Here is an 18,109-nt window from a genome sequence, read left to right as displayed (position 1 = left end):
CGTCAATGGCAGCCAGTGAGTCAACTCATTTAGCCAAAAATACACTAGCCCAAAATAAGTTTGACACCCCTGCACTTTTGCACACAATAACGTTACCCAAAAAAAGTTCAAAAAATCATTGACTTAGTGATTAGCACACAAAAAAGACCTAGTTTTTTAAAGAAAGGGTCAGTGCCCCTGCCCTAAGCACATTAATCCAAAGAATGCCATGTTAAAAGTTACAAAGATAAATGTTGTCAGGAAATCCTTAAGGCCAGCAGATGGTAATGAGCATGAATAAAACAATAGCCCTAGATTAGAATGCAGCAGAATGTTAACAACCGTATGCAGCATACATTTGGTTAAATTAGCCCCTAAAACAGGCCATATCTGTGCCATAATTGGATAAGCCTTGAAATGTAATTGAAAATGTTTGCCATGCAATTAATCGAAACTACTGAATGACCTACTACACACGCAGTTTAGTTACTGTACTACTGCAATGAAATCAATAACACGGAAAAGCTGATTGGTGGCCTCCAGAAATTCTAATGAAAGAATTTGGTATCAAAGCTTATTGAATTGTGGCTGCATTACTATAAAGAATATTATTTTGAGTATTTTGAGCATGTCTCAGACTGGCTCAAAAAGCTACTTGATAGCCTCTTAAAAGGAACACGCAAGATTTGTTGCTTTACATTTGTTGCTTGTTGACTCTAAACTTAATTTGAAATGTTCTTTTTATATCCATAGTTTCATCATCATCGTACCCAGTGTTGTTAATCTTACTTTAAAAAAGTAATTAATTATAGTTACAAATTACTTCTCCCAAAAGGCAATTGCGTTAGTAACTCAGTTACCTGAATGTAAGAGTAATTAGTTACTTGGCAAAGTAACTGGCGATAATTTTCATGTTTTGTTGTTTTTTTTCCCCTCAAAAAAAAAAAAAAAAAAAAAAAAAAAAAAACGTAGGTCACACTATGTGAAGTTTAAAAGGTTTTTGGGACAACTGGCTGTTAAAAGTTGTTAAAACTGCTCCCATTATTGCATTAGTTACCTTCTGTCTACTTTTGACATGTGGAAGTTTTAAAACTGTTTCATCATTTAAAGATAGATTCAAGATTTTGCCGATTTAGAAGTATTTTCGATAAAGTTCGGTAAAGTTACTTAGGTTCGCTAGGAAGGTTTTCTACAACAGAGCCTTCCTAAGAAGTTTACTGCTTTAAGATGGCGGCTGTTTACTAACGCATCTAGTTCCTATACTGTACATGTTGCTAACGCTGCCGTGTCATTTCGCATCTAGTATATATTTATAGAACTATATAGTTCTATACTATATATTTATACTACATGCTATATATATACTATATATAGTATAGTATATACAGTGGGGAGAACAAGTATTTGATACACTGCCAATGGGAAACCCCATTGGCAGTGTATCAAATACTTGTTCTCCCCACTGTATATAGTTCTGTAGTATATATAGTATATACAGTTATATACTATATACAGTTATATACTATAACTATATATATATATATATATATATATATATATATATATATATATATATATACATATATGGCGGAAAACACTGCGGGGACATGAAGTTCCGCTCTGAGACCCCCAATTTGGCCAAATTTCAAAATTGTCAGATATGCATGTGTGATACATCATTGGAAAGCTTAACATCTCTATTTTCTGGGGGAAGAAAATTTTTAAACAGGAGGGCATTTTTTTTTTTTTTTTTTTTTTTAAAAAGAAGTTTTTTAAACAGCAAAACCCTACCTGGAGGTGAGAGCATGCGAGAGCAGAATTACAGACGCCATGGCTTTAACGAGATATTACCGCATACTTACCTTGTTTCGATCCAAAAACTCTATGTCGCAAGTATCACTGAGTGTGAACACATAGTTGGGAATGGCCGAAGCTGGATTTTATGGGTGAAACATGGTAATATAAGAAGGGTAGCGATGCAGAAATCGCAGACATCAAGGAATGGTTGAGATTTTCTTTTTCATATAGTCACCCTTTTAAATGGTATTTTTCAATTTTTCTTTGTTTGGATTGATTATTTATTATCTAACATATCGGGAAAAATGCGACAGTAACAAAAAAAATACAATTAAGCGATAGTTATGAGGTAGATATCAGTGACTTTTTTGCAGACGCCAAATTTTTCATTGTGATGTAATTTGTTTAAAAGTTTAAAATATGCGAGTGAATAATTTTTCAAAGTCGTTTTCTTTTTTTAAACTAAATATTAGACATCAATTAATGATTCTAAGCTAAAAATGACAGACATTTTAAATAATAAATATAATTACTTACCTTCTTTTTATGGCTAGGTTGAAACAAAAGCGGTTGCGCGACGTCTGTAAATGGGGGTTTTCAGGGTAAAACAGACAAAAATAGTTTGGGGGCTTCATGCACCATGAATCTGCTATGGCAGCATATAGACATATTGTTCTATCAAACACAACAGTTGTTTTGGCTTAAAATACTGCAGTTGATTTTAAAGAGGAGTGCAAGAGCAGAAACTGCTTTTTCAGTCTTGTCTGTGTTTTCCGCCATATATATAAATGTGTGACATCTACCATGTCTACCAAATCTACCATATCATGTGGGCATAGATTGTAGGCTATCGGCTACAGTATGTATTATTGTAGCCACCTAGCATCGCGTTTGCTCGGCGTCACAACTTTTTTTGCCTCCTCCCCACTCCTGCACTGCTCTGTCGTCTCGGTGAGTCCGTCTCCCTCAGTAACACACGCCTTTCTATCTTCAGTAACGGTAACGGCGTTGCCAAGATGAGAAAAGTAATTAATCAGATGACTAACTACTGAAAAAAATAACGCCGTTATTTTCTAATGCCGTTATTAACAACACTGATTCGTACCTCCCTGAGCTGCTCCATTTGTACACTACTCCCCAGTTTCTCAGGTCAGGTGCTTTTTGAGGTGCAGTGGTCTAAGCAGATGCTTGGAGAGGGTTGAAAATTTTCTGTTGCTGATCCCACAGTTTGGAAGGACCTCCCTCTTGCCATGGGAGGACCCCCTTTATTGTATATTTTTCAAAACTCATCTAAAACCCATTTTCAATGTATCATATTGCACATACAGCACATTCACCTCCTCCTTAGGAACTCACTAAGATGACTGTTAGCTTATTAAGAATGACGAAGAAAGTCACCTGCAGGGCAGTAATGGCCAAGAGGACATTTTGAACCAGAGCGTCCATCCAAAGGTGTTGGAGAGGATGCTCCTGCTTTGCACCAAAATCCAGCAGAGCATAGTCCTGTGTGGTTAAAACGCATTATAACGATGCAGATATAGAAAACACATCATGAGACTTCTTGATCGAACCTGCCGGCTCTGAAAGTCCTGGCGAAGGGCAGTAGTGTCCACTTGGACATGGCATGCAGCCCTCAAGGGTGTCTGCATGCTCTCTTGGGTTGAATGAGCCTACGGGGCAAGGGTGCTCCTTAGACATGCGTGTGCCTGCAGGGCAGTAATGTCCTTTTGGGCAGAGCCTCAGCATGGAGTCATTAGCTGGACTAAGCTTGAGATCACAGTAGTAACCTTGTGAAATGAGAAGTGTATACACAATCAGCGACAGTATATATTTTCAATAACACCACTGTTATTTATAACTAATGTGGATGATTTTGTGAATCTATGTTGCGAAAAACCTCTTCCGGTTTGCTTCTTCAAGTATTCTGTTTTAAAAAAAAAAAAAAAAAAACTGCATAGTTTAAACTGTGAGAGTCTAAAGCACGACACACCTGCCTCACATGTGTTGCAGAACGTTTGACTTTCTCTATCCTGGTAAGTCCCTGGTGGACAAGGCTCTGGAGAAGCACTTCCCTTTAGGCAAAAATGACCAGGTGGACATGGCAGAGCTTTAGCAAAAATCTGACCAGGGGGGCACCAATAACCTGTCAAAAGGAACAGGTGGACTGTTAGAGGGGAGCTGCTGTTACAAATTATTTAAATTGTCAGTAATGTCAAACATCCAATCATCGTATTAATGTGTTATGTGACAGTAAAACCCCCAAAACAGAACACAACTTGCTCTGTGACACTGATTGTAAAAAATCCAAATTAAATTTTAATCCATCCAAACCCTTGAGTTGTATATACTGTTTTAGATGTTTACTTGACTTGTGATGATGGTTTGAAGAATTGTGATGCACATTTTGGAAGAAATGTTGGATTCAACTCTAAGGGACCTTGGACTTAAAGGCTAGTAGGCTCTAATAAGCCGAAATTGTTCTCTTTTACTAAAATATGTAATTAGAAACGCATATATTATTGCCATTGATTTGAAAATCTATAATATTTAGTACATGTTTAGACCTCCGGAGGGCGCCATGTTTTAGGCGCACAATGCACGCTAGCGGTAATGACGCGGTTGGGCTGGACTGGGAGAATAGCTGTGCTAGCTAGCAAGTGAAGCTAGTATGATGAATGGCATGATTTTGTCACATTCTGCTACTGGTCAGGCTGTTTTGTTACAGAGCTGTGGAATAAGTCCCCAATGTTGTACCTGTATCCAATTCCAGCTCAGTAGCAGTGTCTTTAAACCGATCCTTGGCGGCTTGCCGAGATATTGACTTGCTGCCATTTGACAGTTTGTATATCCCTTTGTTGCTAGTTGCATCATTGACTTTTTAAAATTGTTTTATTTGCCTGCTTCTCACCACGGTTTTCCCTCAGTTTTTTTTATGTTTATTGATCCCGACCTACTTTCACGGACCCTTTTAGTGTCTCCCTTTTCGCGATAGCATGTTTTTTTGTGTGTTCATTAAACCTTTTTACGTAATCCCTATGGTAATGTTGTCGGGTTGCTGCCTAAAGTGAGCTGCGTTTTCTAATTCCATGGTCAAGCCATCCGTACTTTCTTTTCAGGTGTGTTTCCCTTTCAGGTTTTACTGCACAGACAGACAACGCAAATGGGTTGCAATTGCTTTATAAGAAAAAACATGAAAAAACATCCTGCCTGTTCGATCACTCCGGAATCTCGCAACAGTAAAACATTGTTGACACGTGCCGTTGTCTGCATTTGGATCCCCTTCCATCGCACAACCTAATAATTTTAGCAATTTTACTAAAACAAAAACATTAAGAGGGGTTTTAATATCAAATTATTAAAGTGTGTACGACAGGAGAAAAAAAGTCTTAAATAGCATTATTATGTGAATTAGAATCATATTTTGAGACGATTCGAATATATACAGCAATCCAGCAAAGCGCAGATCACGAGAAATTAGTCTTTTAATCTGCCGGTTAATCTGCCATGGCAAAATTACTACATAATGGTCAAAACTGTCGACTTCCTCTTTACTGTCGCACCTCCCGAACGATATTTCATGCCACCTAAATCGGGCTTACGTCATTTCCCTTCCCCGGCTTCGGAGAATGTAAACAAACCAAGAGGCGTGACAGGTACCCGACGTGCTAACCTGAACCGAGTGATGTTTCAAAGTCTTTGAAGCGGAAAATCAAACATAACTAGCCCGGAAAATTTCACATGACTAGATTGTCGATTGTCTTCGCCGATCGGCAACCCGCCCCCTGAGAGCAATTTACAGCTTGTTCCCCTGCTACTACGGACAGGAGAGCTCGCCGGGGAAGCAGTTGGACAATGACCGCCGAACAAACCAGCCAACGTCGGAGGAGCCTGTAGCTGCCAAATGGTCAACAGGAATATGGCAAAATAATGCTTTACTACACGACGAAGACGTAAACAGCTAGAGTCATACGAGAGCGGCTGCAGTGTATAAGGAGAACTTTTTACATGTCCATCCATTAACAAACGGAAGTAGTCCTTTATTTAAAGAAAGTTTGTAGTGTTTACTTTGTAGTCGCTGTATTCACAGCTATTTTTAACAACAAGTTGCAACTTCTGATCGGTCGGAAAATTTGACAGAACACCGAGCACATGAAGAGGTCAATAAGCCAAGTATAGTGCTCTCCTGGCGGGGGGATGTGCAACAAGCCGCGGTCGTTACATAACACAAAACACGATGTTTACTCACTTCCTCATTGGTCCCATGGTCCCACAGTAGTAGGGCTTGTTTTGGCCAATATCCACCGTTGAATGGGAACCTTTTGAAACCCCAAAAAGGCACACACGCCTCTCCCTCGTACAGCGAGATTTTTCTCCAGCCGTTTGGCTAACGTGATGCGAAAAATAAACGTATTAATCCGCAAAATCAGCTGAATCCTTAGTCCTTCTCATACAACAATAGGGCTGTATAGGGAAGAGGACTCTTCCTCCGTACACGTCACAGCGCCCTCTTCCTCAATGCAAGACTGAAGCCAGAAGTCTCATTTTCGTAACGCAGGAGTAGAAAAATTGAATAAATATATCGATCACTTCTTCATACATCCAAGTGGTCCTTTTCATTCAGCAGCATAAAATACCGTGTGTAATATGAAATAAACATGCTTTTTCATGTCACAGGCACTTTAAAACTCATACTAACATTTATCTTTAAAGAATTACATGTCTTTCTATCCGTGGTACCCTTCACAATTTTTGGCATTTGACTTTGGAGGTTCTACTTTGTTGTCATTATTCATTACATAGACCTTGATCACAGGGCCCAGTTGGTGTACTGAGACCGAGTCCACCGCAGTAGAAACCTGCCGTGCAAGGCTGACAGTCGGTCTTGCTGGTGCCACCGGGCAATGGAGAAAATGTGCCAGCTGGACAAAACTGTGGTTCTCCTGATCCTTCAACTGCACGATAGCAACAATTGCAGTTTTAGGAGAGTTCAGTTATTTCATTTGATAGTATAAGTCTGGTTGACGATGGTTTAAGAATAACTTTATCACATTGGACAATCGACATTTTGTCCACATTTGCACTAACAAAAGAAAGAGTGGTATTCTACTGACTGTAGTGCTGATATGCTTGTTTTCTTTCATTAAAACAAGACTTCGTGGCTCTCTCCATTCTAAAGTACTTTGTTACTAAATACCCTTTGATAAGCTCACTTAAAATGTTTATTGGCAATTAACAAGACAACATTCCAAAGCTGCGAAGCAGGACTTACCACAGTATGCCCCACTTGGACAGATGCTCCCTGTTTCACCATCTGTTGGCTTAGCTTCAATTGCTCCTCCTTCACAATAATAACCCGCAGAACAGGGACCCATCGGCAAAGCCAAGCCTGTTGATCAACAACAGCAGATTTGCATGTCATACATTGCACCCATGGGATACTTCAAGTGTTACATACATTGGGGCAAATAAGTATTTAGTCAGCCACTAATTGTGCAAGTTCTCCCACTTGAAAATATTAGAGAGGCCTGTAATTGTCAACATGGGTAAACCTCAACCATGTGAAACAATGTGGAAAATAAAAAACAGAAAATCACATTGTTTGATTTTTAAAGAATTTATTTGCAAATCATGGTGGAAAATAAGTATTTGGTCAATACCAAAAGTTCATCTCAATACTTTGTTATGTACCCTTTGTTGGCAATAACGGAGGCCAAACGTTTTGTGTAACTCTTCACAAGCTTTCACACACTGTTGCTGGTATTTTGGCCCATTCCTCAATGCAGATCTCATCTAGAGCAGTGATGTTTTGGGGCTGTCGTTGGGCAACACGGACTTTCAACTCCCTCCACAGATTTTCTATGGGTTTGAGATATGGAGACTGGCTAGGCCACTCCAGGACCTTGAAATGCTTCTTAAGAAGCCACTCCTTTGTTGCCCTGGCTGTGTGTTTGGGAGCATTGTCATGCTGACAGACCCAGCCACGTCTCATCTTCCCGGCCCTTGCTGATGGAAGGCGATTTTCACTCAAAAGCTCTCGACACATGGCCCCATTCATTCTTTCCTTTACACAGATCAGTCATCCTGGTCCCTTTGCAGAAAAACAGCCCCAAAGCATGATGTTTCTACCCCCATGCTTCATAGTGGGCATGGTGTTCTTCGGATGCAATTCAGTATTCTTTCTCTTCAAAACACGACAACCTGTGTTTCTACCAAAAAGTTCTATTTTGGTTTCATCTGACCATAACACATTCTCCCAGTCCTCTTCTGGATCATCCAAATGCTCTCTAGCGAACCGCAGACGGGCCTGGACATGTACTTTCTTCAGCAAGGGGACACGTCTAGCAGTGCAGGATTTGAGTCCCTGGCGGCGCATTGTGTTACTGATAGTAGCCTTTGTTACTGTGGTCCCAGCTCTCTGTAGGTCATTCACCAGGTCCCCCCGTGTGGTTCTGGGATTTTTGCTCACCGTTCTTGTTATCATTTTGATGCCACGGGGTGAGATCTTGCATGGAGCCCAGATTATCAGTGGTCTTGTATGTCTTCCATTTTCTAATAATTGCTCTCACAGTTGATTTCTTTACACCAAGAGTTTTAACTATTGTAGATTCAGTCTTCCCAGCCTGGTGCAGGTCTACAATTTTGTCTCTGGTGTCCTTCGACAGCTCTTTGGTCTTGGCCATAGAGGAGTTTGGCGTGTGACTGACTGAGCTTGTGGACAGGTGTCTTTTATACCGATAATGATTAAAACAGGTGCCATTAATACAGGTAACGAGTGGAGCCTCGATAGACCTCGTTAGACCTTGTTAGAAGAAGTTAGACCTCTTTGACAGCCAGAAATCTTGCTTGTTTGTAGGTGACCAGATACTTACTTTCCACTCTAATTTGGAAATACATTCTTTAAAAATCAAACAATGTGATTTTCAGTTGTTTTTTTTCACATTCTGTCTCTCATGTTTGAGGTTTACCCATGTTGACAATTACAGGCCTCTCTAATCTTTTCAAGTAGGAGAACTTGCACAATTGGTGGTTGACTAAATACTTATTTACCCCACTGTATACACAAATTATGAAATCCAATACATATCTTATTATAGTGAGTGAGATCTTTTCTGTTGTATTATCACAAACATTGATTGTAACCTGATAGCTTGTAAATAATTAATTATATTCTAAATACCTGAGGTGTTACAGAAAGTCCCAGCCTGACAAGGAATGGGCTCCCGGCTACCTGCGGGACAGTAAAAGCCCGGCTGACAGCGACCTCCTGTGGCAGTAGCGGGGCATAGACAGTTGGCATTTGTGTAATTATCCAGGTCAAATGGCTGCGAGTTCCATGCCGCTGAGACGCAAAACCAACCTGAGAGGAATAATAGAATGCAGTTTTGCAAAGGGGACAATTACAGATCTAGGGCAGGAACAACATTTTTACAAGAATTTGCCAATTAAAAAAATAATAATAATAATAATAAATATAATAAAAAGTATCACATGTATTTTATTTTCTAATCCAGACAAATTTCCACTACACACTCGAGTCTAGTTGTTGGCAATACACACAAATGAGGCCATCCACCAACCAATGTTAAGGTTAATATTGAGACAAAACAACAAAGAAGAAGACAACCAAAATGTGACAGCAATTGTGAATGTGTGAAGAGAATTTTTGGGTTCATTTAAAAAATCTATAGATTTCACATAACTAAAAAAAAAGTGAAGAGTTAGGAAAAGTAAAAAATGAACTGGGAAGGTGAAAAGGCAGGAAATTACGTTTTCAGGATGTGTCTCACCTAGTCGAGAAGATGAATTCATTTTATCTGTGTATTTTGCTGTCAACACTGAAACATGCTGTCACTAACAATACTGCCACTACTTTTACAGTTTGAACAGTTTCTGACATTTCTTCATTTGTTGCAGTATAGTATTAAAATATTTATCTATATTGTCTTATAAGAGAAATCTGGATATTAGATACAAGATTGAAAGTTAATGCCACTGCACTCGTAGTAAAGAATTAGTCTCAAGCTCTGACGACACCATTTTTTTTTTTTTTTTTTTGTGCAATCAATGTTTAAAAATCTTTACCTCTTCAAATCATTTCATTTTTCTTCTCTCTATCCCTTTCCACTATAATTCATTCACAACCCAAACATTCAAGGCAATTGTATTTTAAGTCAGTTCAATGGTTTTGTTTTATATTTACCCAGAAATTGAGATTTCTATGCCCCTGTTGCGTAGTACTTGCTCATGTTCAGTTGGTTTTCTCCAAAATTGGAGAGTGTGTTATAGACCTGCATGCTGGATTAAGCGCTTTAAAATAACCTTGGTTGTAACACTCTTGAGCAAGGATTGTTTTTCTAGCAGTACTGCTTAACCAGCCACTGCGGCGAGCTCAAGAAATAGAAGACAGCTGACACTGACAAATTTGTCTTTTTTAGGAGGAGCTCAACAACTTATTACTGACCAGCTTTGCATTTTCCAGACACATTAGTCAGCCTCTCCTTCTCACAGTAGTGTCCAGGGGGGCAAGGCAGGCAGCTGTCCAGACTTTGAGTCATGGGTTCAGGGTTGTAGTAGCCACGAGGACATGGGTACTGGGTGGCATGCTTTGTACCTAGGGTGTGCATAGGATACACTTAAAACTATTAATTAGGGTGTTCTCCACTTACACTCATCAGACATTACCTTCAATGTAAATTGATATGGGGAAAAACACAGACAAGACTGAAAAAGCAGTTTCTGCTCTTGCACTCCTCTTTAAAAGAAACTGCTGTATTTTAAGCCAAAACAACTGTTGTGTTTGATAGAACAATATGTCTATATGCTGCCATAGCAGATTCATGGCGCATTAAGCCGCCAAAATATTTTTAATTTGTCCATTTACCCTGGAAACCCCCGTTTACAGACGCCGCACAACCACGTTTGTTTCAACCCAGCCATAAAACGAAGGTATTTAATTATATTTATTAATCAAAACTTCAGTCATTTTTAGCTGGTTTGACTTAGCCTATTACCAAAAAAATTGTTTATTGTTTAAAATTTTTGCCACTAAGCTTTAAGTTTTTGGGAGACGCCTACCATCTGGACAATAGAACCCTGGCGGGCAGTGAAACTTGGAGAAGTTGCCAGTCTTCTCCGGGCAGTAGTAACCAGCAGGGCAGGGTGAACACGACGACTGGCCTGTGAGGTTTGTGTAAGATCCTGCTGGGCAAGATGCTGGGCCTGCACTTCCTTCTAGGCAGTAATGAGCGGGTGGGCAAAGACCTCCCTCTGAGCCTGGGGAGGGAAAAGCAATTAGAGGTGGCAAATTGCTGCAATCAGGACTGCTAAACTGTTATGATTAATCTTGCGATAAATCTCTATTAATTCATGTATCACTGTCAACAAAACACCCTCCTACGTTAGCATTTGTCAGCATCTGTTTCTGTAATGCTTATTTGGTGTATTTCTCGCCACATATAAATAAGTTACATAATTATATTCAATTTGCATGTAGCACGCTGTGAATATGAAGTTCATTATCTTCTGTAATGTACTGATAAACATAGACTTTCAGATATTTTAGATTCATTACACACAACTGAAGTAGTTCAAGCCTTTTATTGTTTTAATATTGATGATTTTGGCAAAAAATTGGGGGCCTTGGGGGGCCTGCAGAAACAGTGGACTGAGTCTGGAGTAGAAACATCCAGAGCCACCGTGCACAGGCGAGTGCTGGAAATGGGCTACAGGTGCCATATTCCCCAGGTCAAGCCACTTTTGAACATGAACCAGCAGCTGAAGCGCCTGACCTGGGCAAGCATTGAACTGTTGCTCAGTGGTCCAAAGTACTTTTTTCAGATGAAAGCAAATTTTGCATGTCATTCGGAAATCAAGGTGCCAGAGTTTGGAGGAAGACTGGGGAGAAGAAAATGCCAAAATTCTTGAAGTGCAGTGTCAAGTACCCACAGTCAGTGATGGTCTGGGGTGCCATGTCAGCTGCTGGTGTTGGTCTACTGTGTTTTATCAAGGGCAGGGTCAATGAAGCTAGCTATTTTGGAGCACTTCATGCTTCCGTCTGCTGAAAAGCTTTATGGAAATGAAGATTTCATTTTTCGGCACGACCTGGCACCTGCTCACAGTGCCAAAACCACTGCATTACTGTGCTCAATTGGCCTGCCAACTCTCCTGACCTGAACCCTATAGAGAATCTGTGGAATATTGTGAAGATGAAATTGAGAGACACCAGACCCAACACTGTGGATGAGCTTAAGGCCGCTATCGAAGCATCCTGGGCCTCCGTAACACCTCAGCAGTGCCACAGGCTGATTGCCTCCATGCCACACTGTATTGAAGCAGTCATTTCTGCAGAAAGATTCCCGACCAAGTATTGAGTGCATAGCTGATATAATTAATTGAAGGTTGACTTTTTTGTATTAAAAAACACTTTTTTGTATTGGTTGGATGAAATATATGTGTGTATATATATATAATATTTTTTGAGATAGGGATTTTTGTTTTTTCTTGACTTTTTTGCCAAAAAATCATCAATATTAAAACAATAAAAGGCTTGAACTACTTAGGTTGTGTGTAATGAATCTAAAATATATGAAAGTCTAATGTTTACCAGTACATTACAAAAATAATGAACTTTATCACAGTATGCTAAATTTTAGAGAAGGAATATGTATATATTATTGCTGTCAAAAATAGCGCGTTATTAACGCGTTAACGCAACTCAATTTTAACAGCGTCATTTTTTTTATCGCCCGATTAACGTTCATTGTAACCAAGTGGACTTGTAGTTTTTATCAACTGTGGCCACTGGTTGCAACATGAGAAAAAAATGTGTAACCCGGAAACAAAACAATAAGCATGCCCTGCGCGTGTGCTTGATCTTGCCTGCTCACTCGCTGTGAAAGAGTAGGCTGTTTGAGCTAAACGAAATGGAAACGATAACAATTCTGAATGGAAAGTTCACGGAGAAGTCCAAGGTACAGCACGCGTTGGAGCAGACAAACACAGTCGCGCTTAGTGGAGATTACTGGACGTCCCTCAGTAATGATAACTACCTCGGGGTGGGTCACAGCACATTATTGTGACCCACTGTGGGAACTTCAGTCGCATGCTTTGACTGTTATGACGACCGAAGAGAGGCACTTCAGCGACGTTGTTGCAGCGCATTTCATGCAAGTGGCCAAAGTCTGGAACATTGAACACAAAGTGGTCTCACTGACCACTGATAGTGCAGGCAACTTTATTGCTGCGGCCAGACAGCTTCCTTTCGAACCCTTGCCGTGCATCGCACACAGTGTGCACCGAGCAGTCACGGTTTCTTTACACAACAGCCCGTTTGACAGCGCATTGGCAAAATGCCGAAAAGTTGGACATTTCAAACACAGCCCAGCAAATGCCGTGGAGCTAGAGCAGCAACAGCTAGCACACCATCAGAAGAAAGAGTCGCTCACACAGGAAGTGTCAACTAGATGGAATAGTTCCCTTGAAATGATCAAGCACGTCCAGCAGAATACGGGACATCTGAGAGACGCGCTGGCCCTACACCCAAGCAATGTCGCCATGCCAACAGCTACTGAGCTGGAGAAAATGAGGAAGCTCAAAGCTGTGTTGGAGCAGTGCAGGTAACTCATAGTTTGTCCATGTCATTTGCCTATCTGTTAATTTAATAATCAAAGTAGATATGTTTCAGAACAGTAACGTTAATGTGTGTGTGGGTGTTTGAGAGAGAGAGAGAGAGAGAGAGAGAGAGAGACAGAGACATATCCCTCCTCTCTCCCCATATACTACTGTAACTACTGATACCAGTGTGAGTGAGTGAGTGAGTGAGTGAGTGAGTGAGTGAGTGAGTGAGTGAGTGAGTGAGTGAGTGAGTGAGTGAGTGAGTGAGTGAGTGAGTGAGTGAGTGAGTGAGTGAGTGAGTGAGTGAGTTCTATGTGACTAACAACACTGAAGAGCGTCTTTATATTATTGCAGGTGTCTGAACTTGTGTGAGGTATTGCTTGAAATGTGAATGACTGCTCAAAGTGAGAATGTTACTGCGAAATATAACACTGCATATTGTTTTCAATTAAAAAAAAATGAACAAAGCAAGTCTATCCACTTTTTCATGTTGATAAGAGTATTAAAATAATTCAAGGGACATTTATAATAGATAAAAAAGCTGTGATCAATGTGCGATTAATCGCGAGTTAACTATGACATTTGTGCGATTAATCGCGATCAAATATTTTGTAAAAATTATGTATATATATTTTTTTACTTTAAGTTTAGGGTAAAACTCTTTTAGGTGTATTAGGTATTAGGTGTATGTATGTATTTAGGTGATTTAGTATCACATAATACCTGTTGCTGCTGAGTCTCCACCTGGACAGTAAAATCCTGCCTCACAATTTCCCGATGGTGCACTAAGACCTTCAGTACCACAAAAATGACCTGCCGGACATGAACTACAGCCAGTGACATCCGTGACATAAAGCCTAAAAAAGAAAACACATAGTAACTTGGTAACAATAAATAATTCATTTCTGAGAAATGTGCTGGATTTTCATCTTCAGACCGGTCTGAGTAGGTGCCTAGGGGACAGGAAAGTGGTAGACTGGTCCCCTCTGGGCAGTATTTTCCCTTCGGACATGCTCCTCCAACTCCAGTGCTGTAGTTCCCATCTGGATTTGGGAAGTTCACACCTTGAAAAGTGTCAATTCAGAATTGAAATTCAGTTAATGAATATATCAGTGTGATGTTGTCAAACTCAAATTACCTGCAATGCAGTAATAACCAGACTGGCAGGGTCCAGTGGGTTCAGATATACCCCAGTCCTCACAGTAGAAGCCTGCCAATAAGTGTTAGAACACAAAAAAAGAATGCCACGATAAAAAAAAAAAATAATAATAATAAATTAAAAATAAAACATGATTATAAATCAGTACACATAAACTTAAATGTAAGACATCACATAGCGTTGCATCCAAAATGTGATTTCTTTCTAATATTGTCAGCTAAGTGATGGGACAATGCTCACACCTGCTGGACAAATGAGGCACTGCTCCACTTGGCTGAAGCCCAAGTTAGGGTTGTATGTGCCAGGAGGGCAAGGCAGGATACCCTCTACGCCCCCTGCAAGACAATAATGACCTATTGGGCAAGGCTGGATGTCCTCTTCTGATAGGCAGTAGCTCCCAGGGGGGCAATCACTGCATGCTTCTGCACCTTGAGAAAGAACATTGTTTTAAAAATAAACCTTATTCAATATTGTATTTGATTCCAAATTCATTACTGTACCTGTTGTGTTTGTGTAGGTTCCATCAGGGCATGGTGTAGGTGCGGCTGAACCAGTGGGACAGTAATGTCCAATGGGGCAAATGTCCCCTGTCAAACCATCAAAAGGCTTTGGAGACATTGCACCCAAAGAACAGTAAAACCCTGAGGGAATATAATAGTATAGCAGATTTAGGGAATCAAAACCACAGGATTTTCCCTGTTTTGCTCACATTAACCTATTTAGACAAGCATTTATGAAGTACAATATTAAAATAATGCCAGCATATTCTTTGGGAGAGCTTTTCTATTTTATATTAGTGTGACATGTAATGACTCATAGATATGTATATTTTGATGCTACATACACAGACTTTATAATGAATCGACATGACACATTCCCCACGAACTGCGTGACGCCTTCCCCTCCAATACGCCACTTCATTTATTAGCAGTCTGTCACATGCCGCGATCTAACGCCGGATTTAGGTTGAAAAAATATGAAAACTGCACTGCATACAAACAGGAAGGATTGTCTCAGGAGTTATTTGTTCAAGGATTCAAGGTAATTATTATATTTTTTGTACCATGCATGCACTTTGAAACGTTGTGAAAGGTACGTGAAATACATGCTACCTGCATGTTTTTTCTGCTTTAAACCAAGAATCGAGACTGTTTTACATCCATATCTAAAAAGAATTCAGGGATTTAAGCATTTATTCACAAGAATTTTGAAGGGAAAAATTACTGACTAGCCTTATATTTCACAATATTTACGTAAAATTAATGCTACCTGCACTTTTTTTTTTTTTGCTTTTGACCAAGAATAAAGACTGTTTTATGTCCATATCTATAAAGAATTCAGGGATTTAAGCATTTATTCACAAGAATTTTCAAGCTATTTGTTTACATAGGGCGGCCGCTTATTTCCTTACTGACTAGTCTCATATTTTGCAATATTTACGTAAAATAAATGCTTCCTGCATGTTTTTTTTTTTTTTGCTTTTAAACAAGAATCGAGACCGTTTTACGTCCAGATCTATAAAGAATTCAGGGATTTAAGCATTCATTTACAAGAATTTTTAAGCTCTGTTTACATACGGCGCCCGTTAATTTCCTTACTGACTAATCTGATATTTCGCAATATTTACGTGAAATAAATGCTACCTGCCCGTTTTTTGTTGTTGTTGTTGTTGCTTTTAAACAAAAACAGACTGTTTTACGTCAGTATCTATAAAGAATTCAGATATTTAAGCATTTATTCACAAGAATTTTCAACAGAAAAAGCTCTGTTTACATATGTTTTTTTTTGCTTTTAACCAAGAATTGAGACTGTTTTACATCTATATAAAGAATTTAGGGATTTAAGCATTTAATCACAAGAATTTTCAACGGAAAAAGCTCTTTGCCCGTGTTTCCACTTGGTCAGCTTTGAAGGTGATAGGCCCCCTATTAGTCGGCCCCGTGCCCCATCAAAACATTATGCTTATTGCAATGTGTTATTCTGACTCATAGTAGGCTATGGGTCAACATGTTTAAAAAAAAAAAAAGAGAGAGAGAAAGAGACAGAGAGAGAGAGAGAGAGTCAGAGAGAGAGACAGAGAGACAGACAGAGAGAGAGACAGAGAGAGCCTCACCCGCGTCACATGTCCCTGAAGGTTTAGTGAGTCCTGTTGTGTTACAGTACAGCCCAGGAAGGCAGAGCTGGCAGAAGGACAGGTTTTGAGCCCCCACAATGTTACTCCAAGTTCCAAAAGGACAGGGGTGTTGCTGGGGGTGTTTGGTCCCTCTGGGGCATACATAGCCTGCAGGACAAACTCCCCCAGAGTCCAGGGCAACCTGAGTGAAAATTGAAGTCATCCATTCAAAATTTTAACACGACATATTTCAAGCCCCTTTCACACACATATCCTGGTAAATTCCCGCGTAAGGTGACGCAGGATTTAGTCATGTCATGGCTTTCACACATGGGGAAATCTCCCGGGAATAAACCGGGTTGTATGTGTGAAAGTAGCTTGATTTATCCCGGGGTGGCATCTCGGTGCTCTCTGTGCGGTGAGGGTGGCTGGCACGATTTTATAACCCAAATATTACGTCATTTTATGGTCGGCATCGGCTGTCACGTTCTGTTGGCCTGATCGTGTTTTGTTACAGAGCTGGTTCTGGGAGCGTTCCCGATGTCGTACCTGCCGCCAATTCAAGCTCATCAAGACTGTATTTAAGTCCAGGCGATCCAAGAGAAGGGTGATGAGATATTAACTTGCTTGGCGCCATTCGACACCTTGTACTCTCGAATTGCATGCATTTTGTAGCTTGTTCGTCTGCCGCCCTTGTTTATAAATCCCCTTTGTTGTGCTGGTATTTGAGTGTATTTGTTTTGTTGTTTGTTGTCTTATTGGCTCTCTGTCTACCGCTTAGGTTAGTATTATTGATCGCCGTCGACCTACAGTTACGGAACCATTGTGTTATTCCCTCGTGTCCGCGATCGCGTGTATTTTGGTTTGTATTCAATAAACCCTTGAACGCATTCCTCCGTTGTTTTTTGCTTTGAGGTACAACCTTGTTGCGGTTTGCAGTTGCGGACCCTATCATCGGCAACAAAATAAATCATACATTTCCAAAGATGTACGATGGACTGTGTTCTGCGGCTCTTCGATCTAGTAGCAATTTAATTTCGTTGTTTTTAGTTATATTTTTCCAGATTGCTTTTCCTCTTACTGCAAAGAAAAAGAAAATAACGATCGGCCCACCATGATATTTACATCATCAGCCTTCATGCTGTGACCCAGGAATCAAACGCATGCTTATACACATGCCTCGTCCTGGGAAAGTCCCGGCCCTTATACTAAAACATGACCCGTTAAACGTCCGCGTAATTGCTGTGTCATTTGACCCGTAAATTGCTTACACACACAAGGGCTACCCATTTAAATCCCGGGATTTTAACAATGTTCAAGTATATGTGAAAGGGGCTTCAGTGTCATTTTTAAAAGGTTTACTTTCTTATTTGTTGTACTCATCGTTTTTTATCATCATTAAAAACTTGGAAAACAGCTTTCGAAACATTTGATAATCATTGAATGAT

General features: G+C 39.9%; 1 protein-coding gene across 1 annotated transcript in view; it reads right to left on the bottom strand.

Annotated features, from left to right (window-relative positions):
- The window catches only part of si:ch211-286b4.4 (SCO-spondin), a 213,633-nt gene that overhangs the window by 154,766 nt on the left and 40,758 nt on the right, over positions 1–18,109 (bottom strand). Inside the window, exons 24-37 of the mRNA XM_057838220.1 lie at positions 16,662–16,863; positions 15,049–15,189; positions 14,791–14,976; positions 14,528–14,599; positions 14,327–14,453; positions 14,113–14,246; positions 10,852–11,049; positions 10,238–10,387; positions 8,954–9,133; positions 7,046–7,162; positions 6,579–6,728; positions 3,767–3,919; positions 3,348–3,563; positions 3,175–3,279 (exon numbers count right to left, since the gene is read on the bottom strand). Coding sequence (XP_057694203.1) covers positions 3,175–3,279; positions 3,348–3,563; positions 3,767–3,919; positions 6,579–6,728; positions 7,046–7,162; positions 8,954–9,133; positions 10,238–10,387; positions 10,852–11,049; positions 14,113–14,246; positions 14,327–14,453; positions 14,528–14,599; positions 14,791–14,976; positions 15,049–15,189; positions 16,662–16,863 — 2,131 coding nt within the window. The remainder of the gene's footprint in view (positions 1–3,174; positions 3,280–3,347; positions 3,564–3,766; positions 3,920–6,578; positions 6,729–7,045; positions 7,163–8,953; positions 9,134–10,237; positions 10,388–10,851; positions 11,050–14,112; positions 14,247–14,326; positions 14,454–14,527; positions 14,600–14,790; positions 14,977–15,048; positions 15,190–16,661; positions 16,864–18,109) is intronic.

The sequence above is a fragment of the Corythoichthys intestinalis genome, chromosome 6, assembly GCF_030265065.1.
Source record: "Corythoichthys intestinalis isolate RoL2023-P3 chromosome 6, ASM3026506v1, whole genome shotgun sequence".
In the NCBI taxonomy this organism is placed as follows: domain Eukaryota; kingdom Metazoa; phylum Chordata; class Actinopteri; order Syngnathiformes; family Syngnathidae; genus Corythoichthys; species Corythoichthys intestinalis.
Note: the sequence above shows the minus strand (reverse complement) of the source record. Positions and strands in the feature narration are given on the sequence as shown.